At 40.0% G+C, this 27,389-nt stretch overlaps 1 protein-coding gene across 1 annotated transcript in view; it reads right to left on the bottom strand.

The window, feature by feature from the left end:
* The window catches only part of FAM185A (family with sequence similarity 185 member A), a 69,859-nt gene that overhangs the window by 15,368 nt on the left and 27,102 nt on the right, over positions 1-27,389 (bottom strand). The window contains exons 6-8 of the mRNA XM_062195510.1: positions 18,846-18,887; positions 6,098-6,193; positions 1,193-1,327 (exon numbers count right to left, since the gene is read on the bottom strand). Of these exons, the coding sequence (XP_062051494.1) occupies positions 1,193-1,327; positions 6,098-6,193; positions 18,846-18,887 (273 nt within the window). The remainder of the gene's footprint in view (positions 1-1,192; positions 1,328-6,097; positions 6,194-18,845; positions 18,888-27,389) is intronic.

Here is a 27,389-nt window from a genome sequence, read left to right as displayed (position 1 = left end):
AGGAGGAGGTAGGTTAGAGAAGCTTAATTTTTATCTTAAAAAAAATAAAGTTTGAGCGGTGCTGGTTTAGTGGACTGGAAATGGACAACAACAGAAAAGAGATCAGGTCTGTAGATAGTGATTTGGAAGTTATATGCACAGAAATGAAAGGCTGTTGCCATACAAATAGTATTTAAAACTAAGTCTAAATTTCAGGAAAGCATATGATTCTATGAGTAACATAAGGAAAACATGACAAAAGAGCCTTAATTTATAATTTGCACATGCCATACGATTCAAAGCATTGTTAAGCAAGCTTGTATTACTGCACAGGATTACTGGGGTCAAAAACAGTCTCTACTGGTTCCTTTTCAAACTCAAAAGATTAGGTGCAACAACTTGATTCGTAGCATATTTGATATGCAACAACTTAGATTTTCATCATAGGTATAAGGTATCTTTTTATTCCTGTTTTGCTTTGTTAATAGTCTGTGATTCCTAACACAGAATATTTGCTTTCTTAACTTTCATGATGTCTAAAATGAGTATTCAAACTGAAACTTGAAGACACTATGGCCACATACAAACACTTCCTCTTTCCAAGCCAGTAGCATAGGTACAGGTACACAGTTTCATTTCAGTGTCTTTCCTGATGCCACTCTGGCAGGATTTAAAGGAAATGTTGAGTGGAATTAACTATTTTACCCATTAGAACAATAAATACTTTACAAAGTAGTATCATCCATCAGTGCAGCCAGATGTACAAAAGTTATTCACATTTGTGGAATTAAGAATTTGCCATGCTAAAACAAGTTTACAACGCGTAGAGCAAACTCCCATCTACTCTAATCACACACACAGTTAGCTTTAAATCTTGCATTATTTATACACACATACCTGCGCACACTCAGATTCACTTGATTTTTAAGTTCAAGAATTAAAAGGCAACTGTTCCAGGAAATATGTAAAATCAGTTTTATCTAGTGACAGGACTAAAGAGTGTTACTAAAAAATTTAATGAGGTCTTTTCAAGAAAAGTATCTCTGTTTGAAATGTGTTACTGAAAAATAACTGCAAGAAAAAAAATGTCAGCTACTAGAATGTGACAATGAAAAGAATAAGAAAGACTAACGCTGCAGTTAAAGGTGCCACATTTCTACTCGTGCTCGGGCAGTGGCTACTCATCTGACCTGGCACAGGGCAGCCTCCTTACCAGTGACTGTCACGCCAGAGTCGCTCTGAGCTTCAGCCATTTCCTGAACACACACTTCTGAGCTCACGTCCACCTCTCTCCCTGATAACTCGACGTGAGCCTGGAGAGAAGGTGGGACCTTGACAGTAACAGAGCCTGTAACACATTTAAAGGAGAGCTCATTAACGCAAAGAAATCACAAAGTGCCACGGTCTGTTATGAATTTGATCAAAAGGGTAGCACTGTTCTTGACACACTGTTTTTACTTCTCAGCACATGTATTTTTTTAAACTTTTATTTAATAAATATAAATTTCCAAAGTAGAACTTTTGGATTATAGTGGTTTTTTCCACCATAACCTCCCTCCCACCCACAACCATCCCATCTCCTGTTCTCTCTCCCATTCTATTCACATCAAGATTCATTTTCAATTATCTTTATATACAGAAGATCAATTTAGTATATACTAACAGTTTACACCCACACAGACACACAAAGTATAAAGTACTATTTGAGTACTAGCTATACCGTTAATTCACATTGTACAACACATTAAGGAAAGAGATCCTACATGGGGAGTAAGTGAACAGTGACTCCTGTTGTTGATTTAACAATTGACACTCTTGTTTATGGCGTCAGTAATCACCCTAGGCTCTTGTCATGAGCTGCCAAGGCTATGGAAACCTCTTGAGTTCGTCAACTCTGATCATATTTAGACAAGGCCATAGTCAAAGGGAAGTTCTCTCCTCCCTTCAGAGAAAGGTACCTCCTTCTTTGATGGCCCTTTCTTTCCGCTGGGATCTCTCTCACAGAGATCTTTCATTTAGGACATTTTTTTTTTTTTTTTTTTTGCCACAATATCTTGGCTTTCCATGCCTGAAATACTCTCAAGGGCTTTTTAGCCGGATCCGAATGCCTTAAGGGCTGATTCTGAGGCCAGAGCTCAGCACATTTATTTAAGCAAGGGTGCCTTCCCCTGACTGCAGGTGGTCAAAGTTTCCTTATTCTCAAGGCACTCACAGTGCCTTCAGGAGAGGCAGTGGGTCATCAGGACACAATGAGCTGCTCATTCTTTTGCCAAAGGCCCTATCCAGCTCATCCAATATCAAAAAGAGAGTACTAAGCGACAAAGGTAGCTTTTAAATAGGATTTAATGAGCATGTGCTAAGAGCCAAGCACCTAATTATATTGTCTTTTCACCCCCATTTCAACTTTATAAGGTATTATTGTAATTCTGATTTTACAGAAGACAGATTGCTCAAGTTCCCACTAGAGCTAGTTCAATGATTTTAATCACTATGGAATTTCTTTTTTCTTTTTCTTTTTCTTTTTTTTTTTGACAGAGTTAGACAGTAAGAGAGAGAGAGAGAGAAAGGTCTTCCTTTTCCGTTGGTTCACCCCAAAAATGACTGCTAATGGCCGGCACGCTGCACCAATCCGAAGCCAGGAGCCAGGTGCTTCCTCCTGGTCTCCCATGCGGGTGCAGGGCCCAAGCACTTGGGCCATCCTCCACTGCACTCCTGGGCCACAACAGAGAGCTGGACTGGAAGAGGAACAACAAGGACAGAATCTGGTGCCCCAACCGGGACTAGAACCCGGGGTGCCAGCGCCGCAGGTAGAGGATTAGCCAAGTGAGCCATGGCATGGGCCACTATGGAATTTCACATACCACTGACCCCACTGTGTGACAGGACTGGTAACCTCACAGATCGTTAGCACAACTAGAAGCCTGAGCATGTGTGCTTTTCAGTTGGACTTAGCGTATTTAGAAAAAAAAAATCAATAAAAGGAGGGTGATTGAAACTGTCATTGACTAATGTTACAGGCTTTTGGGTACCTGGGGCAGGGCATTCAACTTTATTGCCAGAACAATCTGGTGGTAATTCAAGCATCTAAAGGCGTAAATCAGAAACAGTGCTCTGTAGCTATGGAATGATTCTTCAAAACAATTATGTGGGTTGTACTGCAAATTCAGGAGCAGACTCCTATTTCCCAAGTTTTCTTTCTCTGTTTCTTATCAAGTAGAGTAGGTAAGAAGCCCCTTCCATAAAACCATTAATCCCATCTCCATGGCAAAGACAGTTGGGGTGACATCCATTGTCTGTAAAGATTCCTTTTAAAAATGTTTATTTATGGGCCATGATTTCCTTTCTAGTCTGGTTAACATCAACTGAATTCTCATAAGTCATTTCATACCTTCTTGGTCTTCCTAACTGAAGCTGGAAGTTTGGGGTGAGACTGATAAACTCTCCATGTATTCCTCAAAACAAGTAGGGAACTAAGCCCATCACCACACTGGTTTATGTTATATAAAAATCAACAAATTGCATTCCAGAGTTCAGAAGTGACTGACAGAAGAGTCGCCGTAATGGTGATGGGACGGTTTTAGGAAAAAATTAAAGCAACCCTGGAACTTTTCGGGATGAACAGAGATGTGATACATGTTTTCTCACATAATTTCAAAAGTAGAAAATCATGGGTGGATGTAAAAAAAACTTTTTTCTAAAATTTTATATCTCTAAATGTATCAAACGTGATACTTTTATGAACATTTTGATCTTAAATCTGTGAGATCTTTAAAAAGGTTAAGCAATGCATAGTTCTGTCCCCTCTCCCTCCACATCTTGAACAAAACAAAAATCACCACTATCAAAACTCAACCACTGTTTGTGAATGAAGAATTGTCACGACTTGGGAACTTTCTTAATGTCCAATTTTTAACATTATCTTTTTCTCGAAAGAGGACTCTTTGGCCTCCTTTATTTATTTATTTATTTATTGCTTTGAGAGGTTGAGAATAGAGAGAAAGAGATAAATAGAGCCCCCATCCACTGGTTCACTCCCCAAATGCCTGCAACAGCTGGGGCTAGGCCAGAACGAAGGCAGGAAGTAGGAACTCAGTGTAGGCCTCCATGTGGCCATCGCTGGCTGGCTTGTAGAGTCTGCACCAGCAGGAAACTGGAGTTGGGGGCTGGACCAAGGAACTGAACCCAGGCCCTGTGATGTGGGGCACAGGTGTCCCAACTAATGAGAACAAATGCTTGTCCCTAGTCTCTTTGGACTTTGTAAACTTTTTCATGGTTATCTACATCAATACTATCCTTTTAAAAATTCAAAAGTAAACTATTCCAGCACCATTTATTGAAGGCATACTATGTTAACATTAATTTTTCCAAGGACAAAAGGCTAAGTGGAAAAGCCCATCCTCAAATGCAGAGATGACTCCCAAGCCCAACACAGCCTCTCTGGATGGACTAAGTTCTAAGGAGAGAGGAAACAGTACTGTAACTCTTTTTTTTTTTCCCCCACATAGCAAAACAGTGATGACCCAAGACACTCAGGTGGCTGGCTCTGAACTCTACAGCAGGCCAGTGGCAGCATCAGAATGGACTCCAGATGTTCAGAACTGACCATTAAGCCACAGAGTCCTGAATAAACTTCTATTGCTTTAAAAAGTTACTGATCTCAAAAGGAGTGAGAACAGAGAGATCTGAAGCAAGACGGAAATCTTTGTTTCTAGTTATCTTTAAGCTTCTGCTTAATGGTCTCAGTAGCAGAAAAAAAATTGGAATCTTCATCAAATTTTGCATCATTTACTATTTCAATAGTTGCTGGAATAATATTCTAAATAATACTGAAAATAAGTATCTGAAGATCAACAATCTTCAAACATTTTAAAGTTTTTTGTTTTGTTTTACTTTTTTTTTTTTTTTTTTTTTCGCTCACCACATAAAACAGCCAACAACTTCCATGTAGGAGCTGTTTATTCAAAACTTTGTTTCCACTCTGTTATTAGTCACATTGATGGTTTGTGTGTTTTCTCCTTTGGTCTTCATAATAAGAGGGGCAATTATGTGACCTATATGGCATTTACAGTTCACTCTGAATAGTACTATGGAATCTCCTAGGAATTTAGTGATGTTAGGTTATCCTGTTCTGTTACCAAGTGATCTCGAGAAACCACACCAGTGTGTCTGCACCAGTTCCCCCTTTAGGCCTCTGTATTCTGTTGCTCTGCTCTGGCGCCCTGAGAAAGCAGCCTACTCAGATGAAACACTGCTAAATCAACATGGCAAAGTAATGACGAAGAGCAGGAACAACCAGTCACTGTAAGGAAAAACTTTCCCTGTGATACATAAAGCTGCGTATGCAAGGGCTTCTAGACGTGGTTTTAAAAATATTTTTTAATATATAGCTACAGTTCTTAGCTTTCTGCACTTCCCCCAAGCTACCTCAGACTCTATGGCCAGGCACCTGTACCCAAGCCACCTGGTACCATGCACATGTACATGCGTGTGCACATAGGCACACCCACAAACTCATATTTACCTTTCAATTGAATACAAAGTATAGTGTTTTTAATCAAAGACCTGGACTCTTAGAAAAAGGTATTTGAATTAGAAATTAAATTACATAGAAAGACATGTCATAAGTCTTGATCTTTCAAGAGACTAATTTAGCAATAATCACCTTAGAGGTGATTTCCTGGTAATACCTTTCATTCAAGATCAGATTTTACTCTACACGTGATAATCTGAGAAACTACTCTTACAAGCTGGTAGAAAGACTGCCAAAGGAACGTATGGGAGCATTTTACCTTTGGAGAATATTCTATTTGACACATAAGACTAAAATGAAAAACCCACGCAATAACATTAAAAAATTCCAGAATAAAAGACAGTCAAAATATTACATTTTTGTATGTACAACAGAGGGAAAGACAGTCCTCAGAGCCAAGTGTCCCAAAAGTTGTAAAGACCATTGGTCTACAGAGCTAGCGGACCAGTCCTTAAGTCATGTTCTATCAGAAGAAATTTTCTTAAAAGTCGCTATGTCAGTATAGACACTCTGACCATCTGTTTCTTGAGTGTTACATAAAAACTTCCTTACACCATATGTCAAAATAAAACATTCCAGTTGGCTAACCTTCATGGGATTTCAATTCCACTTTCCCCAGTTGGCTCACATAAACATCTATGGCACCCTGATGAGTTGAAGCTTTTAGACATCCAGAGGATGAATCTGGGAGGAAGAGAAAAACACAAGTGCAATCATTCTTACTTCAGTAAGTGGAACCATAAACTTGAAATAAAAGGCTCTACTTTAACATTGGTAAAAGGAACTCAGGATCAAAGAAGGTTTCGTATTTTCCTCAAAAATAAAAATTGCCATTATTTGCATTAAATGTAAATAGCATTAGAAATCTACTCACAGTCAACAGAAGAATCTCTAAATCTACAGCAGCCCAATAACTCACCTCCAGACATTTCCTTTAAAACCCAATGTGTAGGAAGGCCTATAAGATATAAGCATTGGCTTTGCTACTGAGGAATCATATTAAGGAATTTGGTAAACTTTGAACATGAAAGAGCTTTTAATAGTTCATGGAAAATGCATGTAATAAGGCCGGCGCCGTGGCTTAACAGGCTAATCCTCTGCCTTGCGGCGCCGGCACACCGGATTCTAGTCCCAGTTGGGGTGCTGGATTCTATCCCGGTTGCCCCTCTTCCAGGCCAGCTCTCTGCTATGGCCCGGGAAGGCAGTGGAGGATGGCCCAAGTCCTTGGGCGCTGCACCCGCATGGGAGACCAGGAGAAGCACCTGGCTCCTGGCTTCGGATCAGCACGATGCGCCGGCTGCAGCGGCCAATGGAGGGTGAACCAACGGCAAAAAGGAAGACCTTTCTCTCTGTCTCTCTCTCTCACTATCCACTCTGCCTGTCAAAAAAAAAAAAAAATGCATGTAATAAAAAAGCTATGCATGGATTTAAAAATTATTTTGTAGCAAAATAAACAGCTTTAAATTTTAAACATTTTGAAGTTGCCTTCTGCTTATCAAAACAGTCCTCCCTCATATATAGTCACACTTCAGCAGTAGCAAAGATAACAAAAATCCAAACCTCTCTGATAATTTCTCCTTTTAGCAAATTTACTAGTACTAGAAAAGTATTCCTAACAGTAAAAGGTAACATAATGGTTTTGGTAGAGGGACAGAAACTTGGCAGGGGTTGGGGGTGGGGAGGGCTTGCAGAAGACATTGAAGAGTGAATGAACCTTGCTTATATTTAATCTTTCTTTTCAAGGTTTTGGAATTAAACCAGTATCTTCAAGTCAGGGTGAGAGAATCATATTTAAGGCAGTCTTGATTTTATACTCAAAGTTCTCTGTCATTAATGACCACAGCTTTTTAAAATTTACTTATTTAAGGGTTGGCATTATGGTGTGGCAGGTTAAGCTGCTGCCTGCAACACCAGCATCCCCTATGTGCACTGGTTCCTGTCTCAACTGCTTCACTTACCATCCATTTCCCTACTAATGGCCTGAGAAGGTAGCAAAGGATGGCCCAATAGGTTGGACCTCTGCCAGCCAAGTGGGAGATCTGGAAGAAAGCTCCTGGCTGCTGGCTTTAGCCTGGCCCTGATCCGATCATTGTGGCTCTCTGGAGAGTGAACCAGTGGAAGGAAAACCTTTCTCTCTGTCACACTTTGTTTCAAATTTTTGTAAAACTTTGTTTTATATGTTTGTCAAACCAATGGTTAAGAATGTTATACTACTACTAGTTTTGATGATCTATGATTACTTTGAAATTTACTATATATGCGTGAAATGGTCATTTTTTCATTCAATTATTGTTTATAGCTGTTGTCTGTATTCCCACTAAACTAGGGACTTTTTGCGTCTTACTTGTTAAATGTATTTGGTGAAACATTCAGTCTTTTTATTGTAATGTAAACTTAAAATGTTATCTCAAAAACTAAAAAAAAAGAGGGAGGGAAAGGGACAGAGGAGAGAGGAAGTGTGGATGGAGAGAGGGAAAGGGGAAGTAAGGATCATTGTAGTCTTATAATTTTGTCAACAAAGCATACTGAATCTGTTAAAAGCTAATTAAAAATTTTTGAAACAGGAAAAAATAAAATTAGATGGAATACGGCCACTAAAAATAAAGTACGTGTGAAAAAATAAATCTTTAAAAAAAAAACCAAAAAATTTACTTATTCAAAAGGCAGAGAGGCAGAGATCTTCTGTCTTCTGGTTCACTCCTCAAATGGTTGCAAAGGCCAGCGCTGAGCCACTCAGAAGCCAGGAGCCTGGACCTTGAGTTGTCTTCCACTGACTTCCCAGGCACATTAATGGGGAGCTGGGTTGGAAGAAGAGCAGCCAGAACTTGAACCAGCACATCATCACAAGTAGAAGTTCAACCTGCTGGGCCACAGGACCTCAGCTTTAAGTCAGCCAGTATTTCAAGTTCAAGGGAAAACTGATAGAATCAGAGACAAGGAAGAATGACAAGTGGTTTCTCCTTCTTCCCCTTCTCCCATGGCAATGGAACCTTGAATTTAATATTCTGACTGCTTTAAGAAGGTCAAAAAATACTTTTTTAACAGAGGCTTCTTAAAAGCATATTTTATCAGAGCTTTTATGACTTCAACGTGGAAATCAAGTAGGGAGTGTAGTGAAAGTTATGCTAAAATTTTTTATGTTATACTTTTTACAAAATGATAGAGACAAAACATTTGGTTTTCTACAAAGGAGCCAACATTTTTATTTAAAAGAAATTTTTAACAACTCTAAACAAAGGCAATAACTTTGGAATAAACTGTTTAAAATATGGCTCAAAGATCACTTATAATATATCTGTCTCCAATCTATACTGAAAAATGTCATTCCTCAGACCCAATTAGTTTGTCAAATAAACACTGATGTTGATAACTTAAGACTGAAGAGAAAAGTGACATAGAAGAATGGACAAAGATGACTACAGGGTATTTCCAAAAGTTTATGTAAATGGAATTAAGATAGATTTAATTTGGTGTAAAACATTTTGAAATCCATGCATAGTTTTTCATAGTGGGCACTTTTCCAAACTTTTTGGAGACCTTTCTTCATACTTTACTGCTTAGGAACCAACAGAAACTCGTTTTAAAACCACTTACTATATCCTAAAAGTAGCTGAATAAAAATTTGGTTAAAAAATGGAGTACACAATATGTGTACATATAGAACAAAGTAAAATATTTGAAGCATTGGTTTGATTTCTTGCTTTCTCTCCAGGGAAACACACACACACACACACACACACTTTTTTTTTTTTTTTTTTGACAGGCAGAGTGGACAGTGAGAGAGAGAGAGAGAGAGAGAGAGAGAGAGAAAGGTCTTCCTTTGCTGTTGGTTCACCCTCCAATGGCCACCGTGGCTGGCACGCTGCAGCCGGCACACCGCGCTGATCCGAAGGCAGGAGCCAGGTGCTTCTCCTGGTCTCCAATGGGGAGCAGGGCCCAAGCACTTGGGCCATCCTCCACTGCACTCCTGGGCCACAGCAGAGAGCTGGCCTGGAAGAGGGGCAACCGGGACAGAATCCAGCGCCCCGACCGGGACTAGAACCCAGTGTGCCGGCACCGCTAGGTGGAGGATTAGCCTGTTGAGCCACGGCGCCGGCCACACACACACTTTTTATGTGGATCATAAACATTACTTTCACTTCTTCCCCCACCAGCCATGGGAAATAACAGCTAAATAACTACATCTTAAGCCACCAAGTAATTAGATCCTCATGTCATCAGTCATGAGTTCTGATAATGATAGCAGCTCATTCCTTGGAGGCTGTCGAATCACAAAAAATAAAACTTAATGTATGCGTTGGAAAGAGAAAGCAAAGGTGATATTTACAAACCATGCAACAAAACAAACCCAAATGTTCTTTTATGTAATATAAGTTATTGGAATGAAAATTATCAATAGTAAAACTAAAGCTCACTCACAAGATTTCATTTTTTGGAAATTTAATAGATATTGTAGGAAGCCCTCAGGGAAATATATAGTGGAGAATGATTAAGAAGCGAGCAGAAATCACGAGTCCAGACAGTGGTAGGAATTAAGCAGACTCCCACAGAGAGTTTTCTATCATTGCAGTCTGGGCAAAGATCTTGCTGATCTGGCAGACACCACTGAGATTTGGAAAATTACACATGCAAAAGGGAAAAACTGATGTCAACCATCAGCTTAACACTACATGCAACCAGGAAAAGAGATATGTGTAACGTACGCTATGCTAAGAGAAAAACAACTGAACTTGAAAAGCTAAAATTCTCAACTTTGCACTTTTAATTCAGAAAAATGGAGAACTTTCTCAAAGGTAGTCGAGCACCTTCAGGAAGTTCTTATGGCTTATAAAGTTACTTCAAGCTTCAAAACATAGATACTAAAGAACAATACAAAAGATGACGTCTTCATTTCTGCAACATGATTCACACTTTCAAATCTACATTCATTGCAGCAACAAGAAACAACTTAAAGTTTTTATTTATTTTTACTGATTTGAAAGGCAGAGAAAGAGAGTGAGAGACCAAGAGAGATCTTCCATCTGCTGGTTCATTTCCTAAATGCCCACAGCAGCCAGGGCTGAGCTGCCCAAAGCCAGGAGCCTTTTCCTCACTCTAGCTCTCCCATATGCGTGGCAGGGACCGAAGTACTTGAGCCATCGCCGGCCTGCCAGGATGCATAGTATCAGGAAGCTGGACTGCAGGAGGAGGAACTGGGACTCGAACCCACGTACCACGACACAACATGCAAGGGTCTCACTTGGTGTTTAATTGCTGTGCCCATCGCCCACCACTGGAACATTTTTTATATAGGACTCAAGGGTTTGAAATGGCAGAATGTTGTCACTTCAAGTTGTTTTTTATTTAAATGTTTCAAATTTATATAAATGGAACAAATTTCAAGTAACTCATACATACAGTTTTAAGAACATGACACTTCGCACCCCATCCTCCCTCCCTCAATTCTACCCTTCCTCCTACTTCTTTTCTTATTTTTCTTTTAATTTTTGTGATAATATACATTTTTTCTTTGAGAATAAGTTTTATCATTAATTGAAGAAGCACCTAAGGAAACAAATAATGGAGTTAGGCACTTAGACTTATCTAAAACTTATGAGACATAAGAATATTCTCCACTTAATACACTAACATGAAGTAAATCTTTGAGATTTTACTCTCATGAGGACAGAGGTCCTGCATGGGAAGTTAGTGCACAGTGACTCCTGTTTTTAATTTAACAGTTAACACTCTTAACGTCTGATGTCAGTGATCACCTGAGGCTTGACATGAGCTGCCTAGGCTATGGAAGCCTTTTGAGTCCACACACTCCGGCAGTATTTAGACAAGGCCATAAGCAAAGTGGAAGTCCTCTCTTCCCCTCAGAGAAAAGTACATCCTTCTTTGATGGCCACTTCTTTCCACTGGGGTCTCACCCACAGAGGCCCTTCACGTGAGACACTTTTTGTCACACTGTCTTGGCTTTCCACGCCTGAAATGCTCTTATGGGCTTTTCAGCCTGACCAGAATGCCTTAAGGGCTGATTCTGAGGTCAGAGGGCTTCAAGAAAAGTTTTAATGTATGCCCTGTCTAGGTATTTTGCATCAGCAAGGTAGCAAATAGAAGACTGGGCTCATGAGAGACACAAAAGGCAAAGAAAAAATAGCTTTCCTTTAGATATAATTAACAGGGTACAACTTCTGACAGTGGCTTACACAAGAGGCACAAGAGGGCAGAGAGAGTAAAGTTAGGTTAGCAACTCTATCGGCACTCCTTCCCCACCAGAACCTACTCTCAGGTTCTGCTTACCCCTCTTGACTCATTTTAATTGGAAGACGGGATAGAGCTGTTCCAGAAGAGAGGTATTACAAGCTGAGAAGCCCTAACCGCAAAACCTAAAATTTAATGTTCCCAAATCTGAAACTTGAAGCACCAACAAGATGTCTCAGTGGAGAAGTCCACACCTGACGTCATGTGATGGGTCTCAGTTCAAATGCCACACACTAAAAATACTGCATAACATTATCATTAGGCAATGTGTGTAAGGTGTATAGAAGCTATAAATGAATTTCTTGTTTAGACTTGAATCTCATTTCCCAAGATATCTAATTATATTGTTGCAAATATTTCAAAATAAAAATATCTGAAATCTGAAACACTTCTGGCCCTAATTTTGACAGACATAATCCAACTTTCAATAGCATTTCAGCTTCTGAAAGGAGCTCAGAAGTAGGCTAGAATGTACATACAACATCCAAACGGCTGACGAGATAAGCTTATCAATTACATTAACTAGGAAAACAGCAGCCTAACTACACTTACTTCTTGATAAAGGAATCACTGAGAGAACTCTTGAGATCAAATAGAAGGATAGCTAAATCATATCAAATCTTACATTCCAGTTTCATAATATTTTACAACTTCTGCTCTGGGCCCACTCCAATATTTTGAAGTCTTTGCTACGATTAACAATTTCCCCCGTGGGTGCCTATGAATCTCTTTTTGTTACTTTGTAACTATTTTGCTACTAACTGCAGACCTTAAGTCATGATTTGTAGAGTTGCCTTCAACTTTCTCCAGCAAATCTGTAGTTTTTTTTTGTTTTGTTTTGTTTTTTAATTTTTGACAGGCAGAGTGACAGTAGAGAGAGACAGAGAGAAAGGTCTTCCTTTTTGCCGTTGGTTCACCCTCCAAACACAAACCAACCAATCAAGAAATGCCATATAAAATAAACATTATACAGTTCACATTTTTAGAATTAAGGTACCTAACCCAGAATTTCCTCAGCATTAATAAACAACAGTTTTTAAGGCTCTAAACTAGAGTCGATAAACTGTAACCTACTTCCTGTTTTTTGTTCATAAAGTTTTACTGAAATACAGACACACCTATTTGTTTCTTTATTGTCAATGGTTGCTTCTGTGTTACAATAGAGAGTTAGATGGTCTGGACAGACTGTATGGTCATATGACAAAAAGAGCCACTATCTGGCCTTTTTACAAAGTCTGCTAACTCCTGCTCAAGAGCAAAACGTATTTTTTTTTTTTTGAGAAAATGACTTATTTCCCTCAAAAATGTGAAAAAATTGATTCAATTTAAGACAAACACATTTCCCTAAATTACTGGCACCAGCTCTTTTCCAAGGCTTCAGTAATGCAGAAAGAGCTGTAAGATTCTGACAAAATGAAAAAAAAAAAAAAAAAAGGGTGCTACCTCAAGGCAGTTGTAACTTTTCATTGACTTGGTGCTCACTATTTTCTGCTGGTAATTTTTTTAAGATGCAAAGTTACTTTTTTTATTCTTTAAGGATTTATTTATTTATTTGAAAGGCAGAGTTATGGAGCGGCAGAGGCAGAGAGAGTCTTCCATCTGCTGGTTCACTCCCCAGTTAGCCAACATGGCTGGAGCTGCACTGATCCAAAGCCAGGAGTCAGGAGCCTCTTTTAGGTCTCCCTCGTGGGTGCAGGGGCCCAAGGACCTGGGCCATCTTCCACTGCTTTCCCAGGCCATAGCAAAGAGCTGGATCAGAAGTGGAGCAGCCGGGACTCAAACCGGCGCCCAAAGGGGATTCTGGCACTGTAGGTGGCAGCTTTACCGGCTATGCCACAGTGCCGGCCTTTTCTGTTTGTAATTGAGTTGTCTCCAACAGATTTATTAAAGTTGGAAAAATCATATAGCATCTACTTCTCTGGTTATCAGTAAAAATTAGAATGGAATTTCACAAATCAGTGAAATTGAAAGAGGAAACTCATATCAAACTCATATCAAATCTCAAGCCAACTTTGACTTCTGTATGCATGGGGCAGTTTTTTGCTGTGTTCCCCTCCCACTCTCTTGTCTTCCCTTCCTTTTCTGGTTTAATACTACACTCTGGACATACAATAATTAGAAATAATAGTATAACATTTTATGTTCTGCTTTATTCATTCAACAGACTATCATAAATATGTTTTTATTTTGCTGACTCTAGGGCTATGCTATTATTATGTTACTGAAGACTGAATAACATTTCACTCCATAAGATATACTAATACATATTTAACTTACTGGGAACAATAAAAGGTACACCATCTTTTGCTAGGATAAACAAAGAAACTAATATCTTTGTGAATTTCTCTCTATATCCTTACCAGATTATCTGATTAGGAGAAGATTTAAAAAAAAAAGGAAATACAAGAACAAAGGAAATGTACTCTTTTCCAATTTGGATATACATCTCCAAACAGCCCTACAAATTGGTTTAACAAATTCAAGCTTGAACTAACAACTTATAAGACTCCTGGTTTCACCATAATCTCACCACCACTGGGTATTATCAATATTTTAAGTCACAACTGCTCATGTATTTAGGTTAGTAATGAAGTGGGACAACAGGGCAAGTGCTTCTCCTGCAAGAGCTCAGCAGTGTTTATCATGGGACCGTGCTCTTCTCATCTCTGTCTCACATACACCCATATACACACAGCACACAAACGTGAATATATGAGGGCACATCAAGAAGTCTGTGACAAAATGGAATTAAAGTGTTTATTTTGGTATCAAAACAGGGACATTGATGCATAGTCTTTTTCATAATATGCATTCCCCATGAACTTTGTGAAGACCCCTCACATAAGCATATGTGAGAGTGTGTGTGTATTTGTGTGTGTATAACAAATATCTTTCTAGTTTATCATTTACCTTTTACCTGGCTTATATTTTATTCATACAAGAAAAGAAAAGTTAACCCAGAATTATATACCTACTGGCAACATCTTTCAAGAAAGGAGGTAAAATAAAGACTATTTTCAAGAAAGAAAACTAAGACAAATTGTCACCAGCAAACCTGAACTATAAGAAATGCTAAGGAAATGATACTATTTATAAATTCCTGTCTTCAAGAAGGAAATAAAGCACTACAAATAGTAAACAACTAGGTAAACAAAGATATTATTTTCTCCTCTCAATTTCTTTATATATGACAGTCTAAAGCAAAAGTCATATCAATATATTACTGGATTTATATTATAAATAGATATAAGATAGCCTATACTATAAAAGGGGTAAATGGGCCCATCTGAATCACTAGAACATTCACTAAAAATTAATACAAATAGTATAGCTAAAAGGCCTAAAGAGAAATTAAAATGGAATTCCAAAATATGTCCACTTAATGCAAAAAAAGGCAAAGAAAGGAAGAAGAGAGAAATAATAATAGCAAAAAGAAATGAGACAAAATCAAACAGTCAAATGGTGGACCCAAACCTAATCATATCATTAATGATATTATGTTCTAATGGATTACATATTCCAATGAAAAGAATTTTCAAAGTGAATTTTTGAAAGTATCAACCATATGTTTTTTATAATAGAAGATTTTTAGATCTAAAATAGATTTAAATACATGGAAAAAAAGATATACCATGTTAATATTAAGTATAAGAAAACAAGAATGAATTTATTATTACTAAGTTAAATGCCAGAATGTGAGAGTAGGGGGCCGGCATTGTGTGCAGCAGGGTAAGCCACTCTCTGTGACACTGGCATCCCCTGGTAGCGCTAGTTTGAGCCCCAGCTGCTCCACTTCCAATCCAGCTCCCTGTTAATGCATCTAAAGAAGCCGCAGAAGATAGCCCAAGTGCTTGGGCCTCTGCCATCCACATCGGAGACCTGGATGGAGTTCCTGGCTCCTGGCTTTGGCCTACCCCAACCCTGGGTGTAGCAGCTATTTGGAAAGAGAACCAGCAGATGGATGATCTCTTTCTGTCTCTCCCTCTCTCTGTAACTTTGCCTTTCAAATAAATAAATAAATCTTAAGAAAGAGATAGAGAGACAGAGAAAGACAGAGAGAGAGTGCCTTCATTATTATCAAACGAAGTAGAGTTGGCGCCGTGGCTTAACAGGCTAATCCTCTGCCTTGTGGCGCCGGCACACCGGGTTCCAGTCCCAGTTGGGGCGCCGGATTCTATCCCGGTTGCCCCTCTTCCAGGCCAGCTCTCTGCTGTGGCCCGGGAGTGCAGTGGAGGATGGCCCAAGTGCTTGGGCCCTGCACCCGCATGGGAGACCAGGAGAAGCACCTGGCTCCTGGCTTCGGATCAGCAAGATGCGCCGGCCGCAGCGGCCATTAAAGGGTGAACCAATGGCAAAAGGAAGACCTTTCTCTCTGTCTCTCTCTCTCACTATCCACTCTGCCTGTCCAAAAAAAAAAAAAAAAAAGTGAAGAAGGCTATATCATCACAACAAAATGTATATACCTAAATAACCGACTGAAAAGTTAAATGTAATGCTGACAGAATTAGTTTCTAAGTAACTGACAGAATAAGAAGATTAAAAAACAAGTCAGAATAGAACTCTTATTCCAAGTGCACTTGTGCATTCATAAGCAAGATGATAAAATAAGTCACAATAAGAAATACTGAAATCACACAGTATGTTCTCTGACAAGAATGCAATTACATAACAGTCAGCAAAAATTAGAGATGTAGAGAAATCCTAAATACATGAAAACTAAGCAGTAGACCTTCATGGATCAAAGAATAAATCACAAGCAATATTAAAAGCTTATTAAATGCAGGATAATGAAAATATAATAGATCAAAATATGCTTGAAATATTTATTTTCATTAATTTGAGAGATGTTTTCCTTATAATATAATTTAAATGACTTATAATTTAAATGCTTATCATTAAATAACTTATAATTTAAATGCTAATTTTTTAAAAACTTTTATTTAGTAGATATAAATTTCCAAAGTACAATTTATGGATTACAATGGCTTTTTCCCCCTCATAACTTCCCACCCACCCACAACCCTCCTATCTCCTGCTCCCTCTCCCATTCCATTCACATCAAGATTCATTTTCAATTATCTTTATATACAGAAGATCAATTTAGTATATATTAAGTAAAAATTTCATCAGTTTGCCCTCACACAGATCACAAAGTGCCAAATACTGTTTGAGCACTAGTCATATCATTAATTCACATTGAACTACGCATTAAGGACAGAGATCCTACATGGGGAGTAAGTGCACAGTGACTCCTATTGTTGACTTAACAAATTGACACTCCTGTTTAAGGCGTCAGCAATCTCCCCAGGCTCTAATCATGAGTCACCAAGGCCATGGAAGCCCCCTGGGCTTGCCAACTTTGATCTTATTTCGACAAGGCCATAGTCAAAGTGGAAGTTCTCTCCTCCCTTCAGAGAAGGGCACCTCCTTCTTTGATGGCCCGTTCTTTCCACTGGGATCTCACTTGCAGAGATCTTTCATTTAGGTTTTTTTTTTTTTTTTTTTTTGCCAGAGTGTCTTGGTCTTGGCTTTCCATGCCTAAAATATTCTCATGGGCTCTTCATAAATGCTAATGTTAACAAAGGAAGTCTAAAGTCAATTATCTAAAGTTTTACCTTAAAGTAGAAAAACAACAAACTCACTCAAACTACATAAAAGTAAGGACATGATAAGATAAGCATCGAAACCCAAGAATCGGAAATCAAACAACCCAAATCTTAACAAAGCATACAGCCAATTCTTCAGAAAGGTCACAAAACTGATCAAGTATATCTCACTAATCAAGACAAAACAGACTACAAGTACCAAAATTAGTAATGAAAAAAGAGATATTGCTATAGCTCCTATAGATATAAAAAGCATAAAGCACTACTATGAAAAACATTGTGCAAACAAATTTTTTAAAATAAATAAAGTAAACAAACTCCCTGGAAATATCAATAACCAAAATATGATACCAAATAAAATAGAAAATATGAATAGATTTATACTATTAACATAATTTAATTCACTGTTCAAAACATTCCCACATAGAAATTTCTCTGGCGAATTCCTTCAAATATTTCAGGAAGAAATTACACCAATCTTACACAAATTGGGAGAAAAGTAGGGAAACTTTCTCAACTCATTTTATAAAACAGCATAACTTTGATGGCAAAACCTAGAAGGACTGAATGAAAAGCAAACTACAGATCAATATTCATCATGAGCAGGGATGTAAAGTCATTGATAAAATAATAGTAACCCAGGGGCCGGCGCCCTGGTACAGTAGGTTAATCCTCCGCCTGCAGTGCCGGCATCCCATATGGGCACCGGTTTGAGTCCCGGCTGTTCCTCTTCCGATCCAGCTCTCTGCTGTAGCCTGGGAAAGCAGTGGAAGATGGCCCAAGTGCTTAGGTCCCTGCACTCATGTGGGAGACCAAGAGGAGGCTCCTGGCTCCTGGCTTCAGATCGGCACAGCTCTGACCACTGTGGCCATTGGGGAGTGAACCAACGTGAGTCTCTCCCTCTCACTGTCTGTAACTCTACCTCTCAAATAAATAAATAAAATCTTTTAAAAAAAATAGTAACCCAAATCCAACAATTTATAAAATGATAATACAACATCGCCACATGGGTTTTTTCCCCCAGGGATGTAAGGTTGGTTTAACATGAAAAATCACAGTGGGCTTACCCAAGTGCAAAATGTAGGCAGTGGTTCCATCCAACTTCAGCCCTACCAAAGGACAGAACCAAATAACAAGCCCAGTCCAACCCATGGACACTACCAGCTAGCCTATCCACAGCCCCAGGCTGGACTGACTAGTGAAAGTCAGTGACATAATTTATACCTTTCTTTCCTTTCAAAGAGTTAATATGGATATTTGAAAAATTCAAGAAATTTAAAAGTGTGTCTTAATACCATGCTTAGGTCATTTTTATTTTTGAGTGGACATATTCAGAAATTGGATCTACCTGTATTTGACTTCGATATCAAGATCTTTTCAGGTTCATTAGCTAAACTGTAGACTTTAAATAGATGAATAAAGAATCACAAACAGCAATTTTTAAAAAATGAGCAAAATTTACCAGCTAGCAGTTTAGTACATACCTACAGTGATGTTACCCATCTTGCTTTGTAATGTTATATCACCTATAAAAGAAAAAGGAAAGAGAATTTTATGTATTAGGGATAATCAAGAAAGGAACAATATGAAATAAAATCCTAAAACAGGGTTGGACATCCACCAAGTTATTTAGTAACACTTCTATTGTTGCTGGCAATGTTTCTCAGTATCACAAATCCAGTCACAGAGTTAGCTTTAGAGATCTTCTCCACTTCCAAACCTTAAGCTTTCATAACTAACTACAAAACAAACCACTGTACTTCCTAGGAAACAGAGAAGAAAAAAAATTGATACTTCTAAAGCCCATAAATGAAAAAAAAATATTCAAATGTATTCACTACACATTTCAACCTAAGCATTAATATATTTACCAGACCACACAAAGCCAAGTTTTGAACCAAGTAACACTAAAAGATTGTATGGAAAAAATGACTTTTTTAAGAGGCTAGCTGCCAAGTCTGTTTGTTAGATTAAAGTAGTTTCTGGGCCAAGCATTATAGTAGTTTGGGGTAAGAATAATGAATATGTAGAAGTATGACTAACAAAGCAAAATCTTCAAAGGTTTCCATCTTTCAATAAAAATGTATTTTCCAGGAAAAATATGAAATAGTTCAACCATTGTTGCCAGCCATCTTCCCCTAAAGCCAAAATTAGTAGGGTTTTTCTTCATACGCGTGTTTGTACGTATAAGTAATCCTAGAGCCGGGAACTTCTATTTACTCCACCAAAAATGTAAGCAATAATATTACACCTTCAAACATAATTCCAGAACTATACAAGAAAGTAAAGGAAGACATTAGTCTCAGGATTAATCCAGGGTAAGTAAACTCATTTATCTCTTTTCATGTGTTTTGTGAATACTGAAGGTATCAATGTCTGGGAAAAGGCACTTGATTCACTTCCTGACAGACAGATGTGCCTGATTACCAAAAACAGAAAACAAAAAACCGCTCTAAAAGTCTAACATTCCATCATGCTTCATGTGAGTACACGAACAAGGGTACATTTGTGTAGGGATAAAAACTTGGTTTGTGTGCAGAGGCTCATAACATTTACTTTCAAGTCTGAGTGGGTTACCAGGCTGTGAAGATGTTGTTAAAAGTGTTAAGTAACTATTATTTCTCTGGTGGGTCCTGTACACTCTCAGCCAATTGTGACATCCAGTAAGTGTGTGCCAGCACATGCAAATAGTGGCCAAAGATCAGATAGCTTCAAAGTGAGCTTCCAGCCACCCCTGTCTGCCAACATTCATGCCCTTGTGCAATCTCCTCACCTCCTTTGCAGGCTGGACTTAGCGATTTGCTTTTAACAAAGACACCCAGAGGAAACTGATGGGATATCACCTCTAAGATGAGCTCACCAAGAAATTCTTTTTTTTTTTTTTCTTTTTTTTTTTGACAGGCAGAGTGGACAGTAGAGGGAGACAGAGAGAAAGGTCTTCCTTTTGCCGTTGGTTCACCCTCCAATGGCCACCGCGGTAGGTGCGCTGCGGCCGGCGCACCGCGCTGTTCCGATGGCAGGAGCCAGGTGCTTTTCCTGGTCTCCCATGGGGTGCAGGGCCCAAGCACTTGGGCCATCCTCCACTGCACTCCCTGGCCACAGCAGAGAGCTGGCCTGGAAGAGGGGCAACCGGGACAGGATCGGTGCCCCGACCGGGACTAGAACCCAGTGTGCCCGCGCCGCAAGGCGGAGGATTAGCCTGTTAAGCCACGGTACCGGCCTAAGAAATTCTGCTTCCTATCTTGCGAGTCCTGTTCTGCTCTTCTGGAAGCCAGCTACCATGCCGTCAACTGCCTGTGGAAGAGACCGCCAGCCAGCAGGATCAGAACGGAATCTTGCCAACAACCAGAAAAGAGAGCTAGGCACATTCTTCCTGGGGTCAGTGTTCAGGTGAGCCCATAGCACTGGCTGGCAACTTGATTATAGCCTTGTGAGGGATGTTTAGGCAGAGGACCCCTTGGTCCATGCAAAATATAAGACAATAAAGGTCTGTTTTCATTTGCTGTGTTTTATGATGCTAAGGATGCACAGGTAATCAGTATATATGATAATACTTGAAGTGAGGTGCTATCATAATAAATGCCTAACAATGTGGGATTCACTTTGGAATGTGGCAGTAGACGGAGGCTGGAAGGATTTGAGCATGTTACAGAAGATCTCAATTGCCCGAAACAGACTCTGAGTAGGAATCTGGACTTTGAGTGAAGGTTCAAAGGAAGTGAGGGAAATGTTTTTGAAAACTGAGGGAAGGAGGAACCATGTTAGATTATGGCAGAAACTTAGCAATGCTATCATTTTGGAAATGTAAAGTAGGAAATGCATCCAATGAACTGAACTATCTGGCTAACAACATGTTCAAACAAAGTCAAAGTATTACAGGTGCTGGCTGCTGCTCTCCCCCCACCCCTGCTTCCTTGCTTCTTACAGTAAAATGTGAGAGGAAAAAGATAAATTGGGGGGCTGGTATGGTGCCGTAGAGAGTAAGATTGTCACCTGCAGTGCCGGCATCCCATATGGGCACCAGTTCAAGTCGCGGCTGCTCCACTTCCAATTCAGCTCCCTGCGAATGTACCTGGGAAAACAGTGGAATATGGCCCATGTGCTTGGGCCCCTGAACCCACGTGGAGACCCAGATGAAGCTCCTAGATCCTGGCTTCTGCCTGGCCCAGCCCTGATCATGGCCATTTCAGAAGTGAACCACTAGATAGGTTTTCTCTCTCTCTCACTCTGCAACTCTGACTTTCAAATAATTAAATTTTAAAAATAAAAAAAGATAAACTAAAACCAAAGAAAGGCCTGATTAAAAAAAAGGATCTGGGCTTGAATGGTTTTGTAAATTCTCAGCCTCTTAAGATGGCTTCCAGACAGTTTGAATCTGGGGAACTGCTAGACATGACCTAAAAGAAAAGCTGATGGGTGACAGTGAAGACTTTTGGTAAGACCCTAGAAAGGTCCATGATGATATCTTACAAATCCACTCAACCAAACAGGCCATCTGGAAGGCTTGAGGGTATTATCAACATCTCTGCAGGAGCCTGTAGTTTGAAGAGATTCTGAGATATTGGCTTTGGTCTGTTGGAATAAACCTCAAGGAGATTCACAGGGCACTGATATAGTTTTTTTTTTTTTAAAGCTTTATTTTATTTATTTGAAAGAGAGAGGTAGACACAGAGAGAGAGAGGTCTTCCATCTGCTGGTTCACTCCCCAGATGACCTCAACAGCTGGAGTCATGCTGATCCAAAGCCAGGAGCTAGGAGCTTCTTCCAGGTCTTCCATGTGGGTGCAGGGGCCCAAGGACTTGGGCCATCTTCTACTGCTTTCCCAGGCCATAGCAGAGAGCTGGACTGGAAGAGGAACAGCCGAACTAGAACCGGCGCCCATATGGGATGCTGGTGCTTCAGGCCAGGGCTTTAACCTGCTGCACCACAGCACCGGTCCCCTGATATAGTTTTTGAGAGAACTGTATGAGCAAACACAGCATGAACTGGGACTAAAGGGACGGTAGCAGTACAAAGTGAGACCATCAAATACCCAAAATTCTAGAACTACTCAGCTGCAGTCATATTTCATTAAAAAGCAAAGATGACTTAGAGGGTGGAAACAAGAGCTCAGAAGGAAATACATAGAAACATAAAGAATTATTCTTGGGCATTGACATCTAATCAAAGAACTGTCAACATCTGCCCACATGAATTCCAAAATTCCTAAGGGCCAGTAACTCCTCTGCATCTCCCTTTCTCCTTCTTTTGAACAGGGAAGTCTATAGCCATTGTCTTTTTTTTTTTTGACAGGCAGAGTTAGACAGTGAGAGGAAGAGAGAGACAGAGAGAAAGGTCTTCCTTTTTCCGTTGGTTCATCCCCCAAGTGGCCACTGCGGCCGGTGCATTGCGGCCAGCGCACTGCACCAATCAGAAGCCAAGAGCTAAGTGCTTCCTCCTGGTCTCCCATGGAGTGCAGGGCCCAAGCACCTGGGCCATCCTCCACTGCATTCCCGGGCCATAGCAGAGAGCTGGCCTGGAAGAGGGGCAACCAGGACAGAATCTGGCACCCCGACCGGGACTAGAACCCGGGGTGCCAGCACTGCAGGCAGAGGATTAGCCTAGTGAGCCGCGGTGCTGGCCTATAGCCATTGTCTTATACCTCGCCTGTCATGTATGCTGTTAGGTTATGGTGTGTCTGTGTGAATGTGGGTCGGGGAGGGGGGGAAGGGGGAAAATAGTATATCTCTTTAGTTCACCAGTCTCCAGATTCAGAGGAACTGCACTTGAACTTTACTGAAGGCAGGGATTATACTGAGGAGGCTGTCCTGTGCTGAACCTGACTTTGATGTGGAGCCTGGATTTTTGGCTGATGCACACTAGGATGACACTTCCGGGAAGCCTGGGAGAAAGGCAGTATATTTTGCACGCAGAAGGGATGCTGTGTCCTGGAAAATGCGTTCCCAGTGCGCCAGTGTTCAGGTGGTGGGACCTTTAAGACGCGGGGCCTCATGGAAGGTGGTTAGGTTGTGGGGGCTCCACCCTCCTCAGCAGGTTACTTCTGGTCTTGTGGAGTAGGTGTGTTCTTGCAGCAGTTGGTTCTCAGGATACATGAGGGTTGGTATAAAATGAGGGGAAGCCATGTGCTTGGTCTCTTCTGCACATGCTCTTTACCTTTCTACCTCGGCCACACTGTGATGCAGCCAGGAAGCCCTGGCCAGGACACTGGCACCAGGCTGTTTGGGGCTTCCCATCAACAGAACTGTGAGGCAAATAAACCTCATTGCTCATGAAGTACTCAACCACAGGTATTATATAATTGTAACACAAAGCAGACACATGCAAGGGGCGTTAAAAACTGGGGAGCCAGAAGACAGACTGGCCATCCAATACCTTAAAGGGTGACTGGGGAGATGCACACACAGAAAGTTTAAATCATTATGTATGGGGAGCCGGTGTCATGTCTCACTTGGCTAATCCTCCGCCTGTGGTGCCGGCACCCTGGGTTCTAGTCCTGGTTGGGGCACTGGATTCTGTCCCGGTTGCTCCTCTTCCAGTCCAGCTCTCTGCTGTGGCCCGGGAAGGCAGTGGAGGATGGCCCAAGTGCTTGGGCCCTGCACCCCATGGGAGACTGGGAGGAAGTACCTGGCTCCTGGCTTCGGATCAGTGTAGCTCCGGCCATAGTGGCCATTTAGGGGGTGAACCAACGGAAGGAAGACCTTTCTTTCCATCTCCCTCTCACTGTCTGTAAACTCTACCTGTCAAATAAATAATAAAAAAATCATTATGTATGAATAATTATAACCTAACATCCTAAGTGAACAGCATGAATTAGGCACCATAGCTGTTCAGAAGAAAGAGATCAAAATGACTTGATAGGGAGGGAAATAGTCATACAGAAGGTTATCACTTGAGCTTGAGATTTGAAACATGAGTAAAATTTGAATATCCTAAAGAGTTTCAAAGGATTTTTGAGGAAAAAGAATCACAAAACAAAAGTAAAAGGTCAAACTACACACAATGTGTTTAAGTCATGCACTTAATTCGGCAAGCCTATTAGGACAGGAATCATGCCTGTCTGATTTATCTCCATACCTGGAGAGCCTGGCACAGTGCCCTGTATGCAGTAAAGACTGTTAGTTTTTGAACAAATGGAAGAGTTTGGAAAAGTAAATATACAGCAAACTATGGTAGAACCATGGAGTGCTAGTCTATTGCATGCCTTACACTGCAGGAGCCTGTGAAGAATTTCAAGAAGGTTAACAGTATAAGAAGATGATACTTTCTGGCCAGCACCGCGGCTCAATAGGCTAATCCTCTGCCTGCAGTGCCGGCACCCCGGGTTCTAGTCCCAGTTAGGGTGCCGGATTCTGTCCCGGTTGCTCCTCTTCCATTCCAGCTCTCTGCTGTGGCCTGGGAGTGCAGTGGAGGATGGCCCAAGTCCTTGGGCCCCGCATCCGCATGGGAGACCAGGAGAAGCACCTGGCTCCTGGCTTCGGATCAGCGTGGTGCGCCAGCCGCAGTGGCCATTGGGGGGTGAACCAACGGAGAAGGAAGACCTTTCTCTCTGTCTCTCTCACTGTCCACTCTGCCTGTCAAAAAAAAAAAAAAAAATTAAAAAAAAAAAAAAGATGATACTTCCAGAGAGCTGATCTAGTTTGAGGCAGTGGGCACTCTCATATTCAGAATTCTCTTTATTGCTTCTACCTCTTGAACACTTAAAGATGGAGCAGACCTCTGCTATTTATAACTTTAATTATTACTGAAGAACTATGATATAGCTCTATAGTCAGTCATTTAGCTGGTGAATCCAATTATCTACTCAGGAAGGCAATGGAACCTTATTGGGTTATCCTAGTCTTTCATAAACTCAGTAAAAGTGTACTAGTCTTTAATAAAAATATAGTCTTTTGCAAAAAGTCAATCATAAATGCTTGTGATGAAAGTCAGGTGGTTTCAAGAAAATATTGATCCTCAGAACTAAAAAACAGAAGTTGTAGAATCATAAAGAACAAGAATTAATCTCTATAATAGTGAGACCTATAGATCAGACAACATCCCCCTTAAATCTGGTCCTCTGTATGGTCAAAGCACAAGGAACAAAAAACTATAGAAACACAAAATATTAGTAAATATGGTTATAAGAATATTTCAAATTATTTTTTATCAACATTAAATAAAACAGTAAAAAAAAGTATATATTTTCAAGTCACACCAAAATTATTAGAAAATCAACTTAAACAAAAATATTCCAAAGTCATCAGAATATACAAAGTGGATCCCTTGCATCAAATATTTTGTGAAATGAGGTAGAGCATTTAAAAGTATATAATTCAATATAATGGACAATATTAGCAAAATTTTCTATACTGTAGTTTCACCTATTTCATCTTCAATCACTTAAAATAACAAACAATTCAACTATTTTAGGAAGAGCAGATTTTAGTAAAAGCTTTTTCCAATAAAATGGATGTAATATGTCCTCTAATAACTACATATGCTCACACTACTCTCAAGTTACATAATTTTTCCAGAAATACTAGTATTTGACAAATACACAGTTTTTCCTATCTTGCAACCCTTCATTCTAGCATGGTCAGCTTTGGGAAAAAAAGGAGCAATCAAATTAAAGATAAACATTGGTTTATATTTCTTCACTAAAAGAACTATGGTTATGGTTAAAACAGCACAAAAAAAAAAAAAAAGAAATGAATATTTAGGAGGCCCTTTGTATACACCACATTTGTTTTGCACCCAAACAAACTTATCTTTTAATTCCATTTCCATCAATCTTTCAGTGCCTGTATACTCTCAATTCAGTCATTACACATTTGCTATCACACAACCTCCCGCCTACCTACTGGCACAAGGACTAAAAATACATACAATCAGTAACATTTACTACAAAGACAATCATTGTGTCACATTTGTGTAAAAATGAGTTTTTACAACACTGTATGTTGGATATTTTTCAGCTCTACCTGGAAAAAAAAAAAGAAATCAGGTCTTAAGCCTTACTTAAGAAAAAAGAAGCCAAACTAAATAAATCTGAACAGGCAGGTCTTAGAATGCATAGATTCTCAAAGTTTGTTTTCAGTAAGTCAGATGTTTGGAAGTACTAACATATTTTCCTATAAAAACAAGCCTTAAGATTCCCAAGCCAGTTGGTTTAAATACAACCAAAATATATACCTAACAAAGAATTCACTGAACTATGTATTTGGGAAGGTCTTGGGAGACTTCACTACCAACCAAAACCCCGGGGTGAGAACACAGGGACTCTCTGTCACAAGGCATGGCTCTAGGGACCAGGATATGGAGCTGAACTATTACTTGCCCTTCTGTACCTCTCCCACCCAAAACTCCAGTCTCTAAAAGGATGGAAATAGAAGTGACACGGGAGAGTAAGGCAAGAAACTTAGGCCTGTCACAAGGCACATTGAAAACACTGTCCAAACACTGGAACGTGACTAAGGAATGCAGAGGTGTGTCCTTTGTTATTTCTCTCTCATGTTGACTGAAAAACCCAAAGCAGAGTAAGAGCCATGGACTGGATGGAGAAAGTAGGGCTGAACAACACGGGGGCTTTCCTGCAGTTGCAACTTAGTCAAGTTTTCCCTACTATTCCTTCCTACTGCCACGCAACTTTTACTGAAGGAGCCGTGAGAAACAGGCAAGGGTGCATTGCATTAGGGCGGGCTTTAAAATGGCAGCACTTCAGATACTGAGGGAGGTAGCCTCTCAATGAGAAACGTAGTGGCTCAGAAAATAAGGAAGAAAGGTCAAGCAATCTTTCCACTAACCTGAGTTATTTAAGGATAGGTATCATGTCCTGCCCAGCTTTGAACCCACTGCTGCCTGAAAATCTAGCACACAGCAGGCTGTCAATCAATATGTTGAATGAATGAATACATACATCTGTAGTGGATTCTGTGACTCATCATCAGATCCAGTTTCCTAGCTGAAGGGCTATTTTCCTAGCTGTTGGGGGCACTGCTAGCACACGGTCCTTAGCTGTTAGCCCTTTGGCAATTGCCTTAGCTGAAGAG

The sequence above is a fragment of the Lepus europaeus genome, chromosome 1, assembly GCF_033115175.1.
Source record: "Lepus europaeus isolate LE1 chromosome 1, mLepTim1.pri, whole genome shotgun sequence".
NCBI classification, from domain to species: Eukaryota; Metazoa; Chordata; class Mammalia; order Lagomorpha; family Leporidae; genus Lepus; species Lepus europaeus.
The sequence above is the reverse complement of the archived record's forward strand: the minus strand, read 5'-3'. Positions and strand labels throughout refer to the sequence as shown.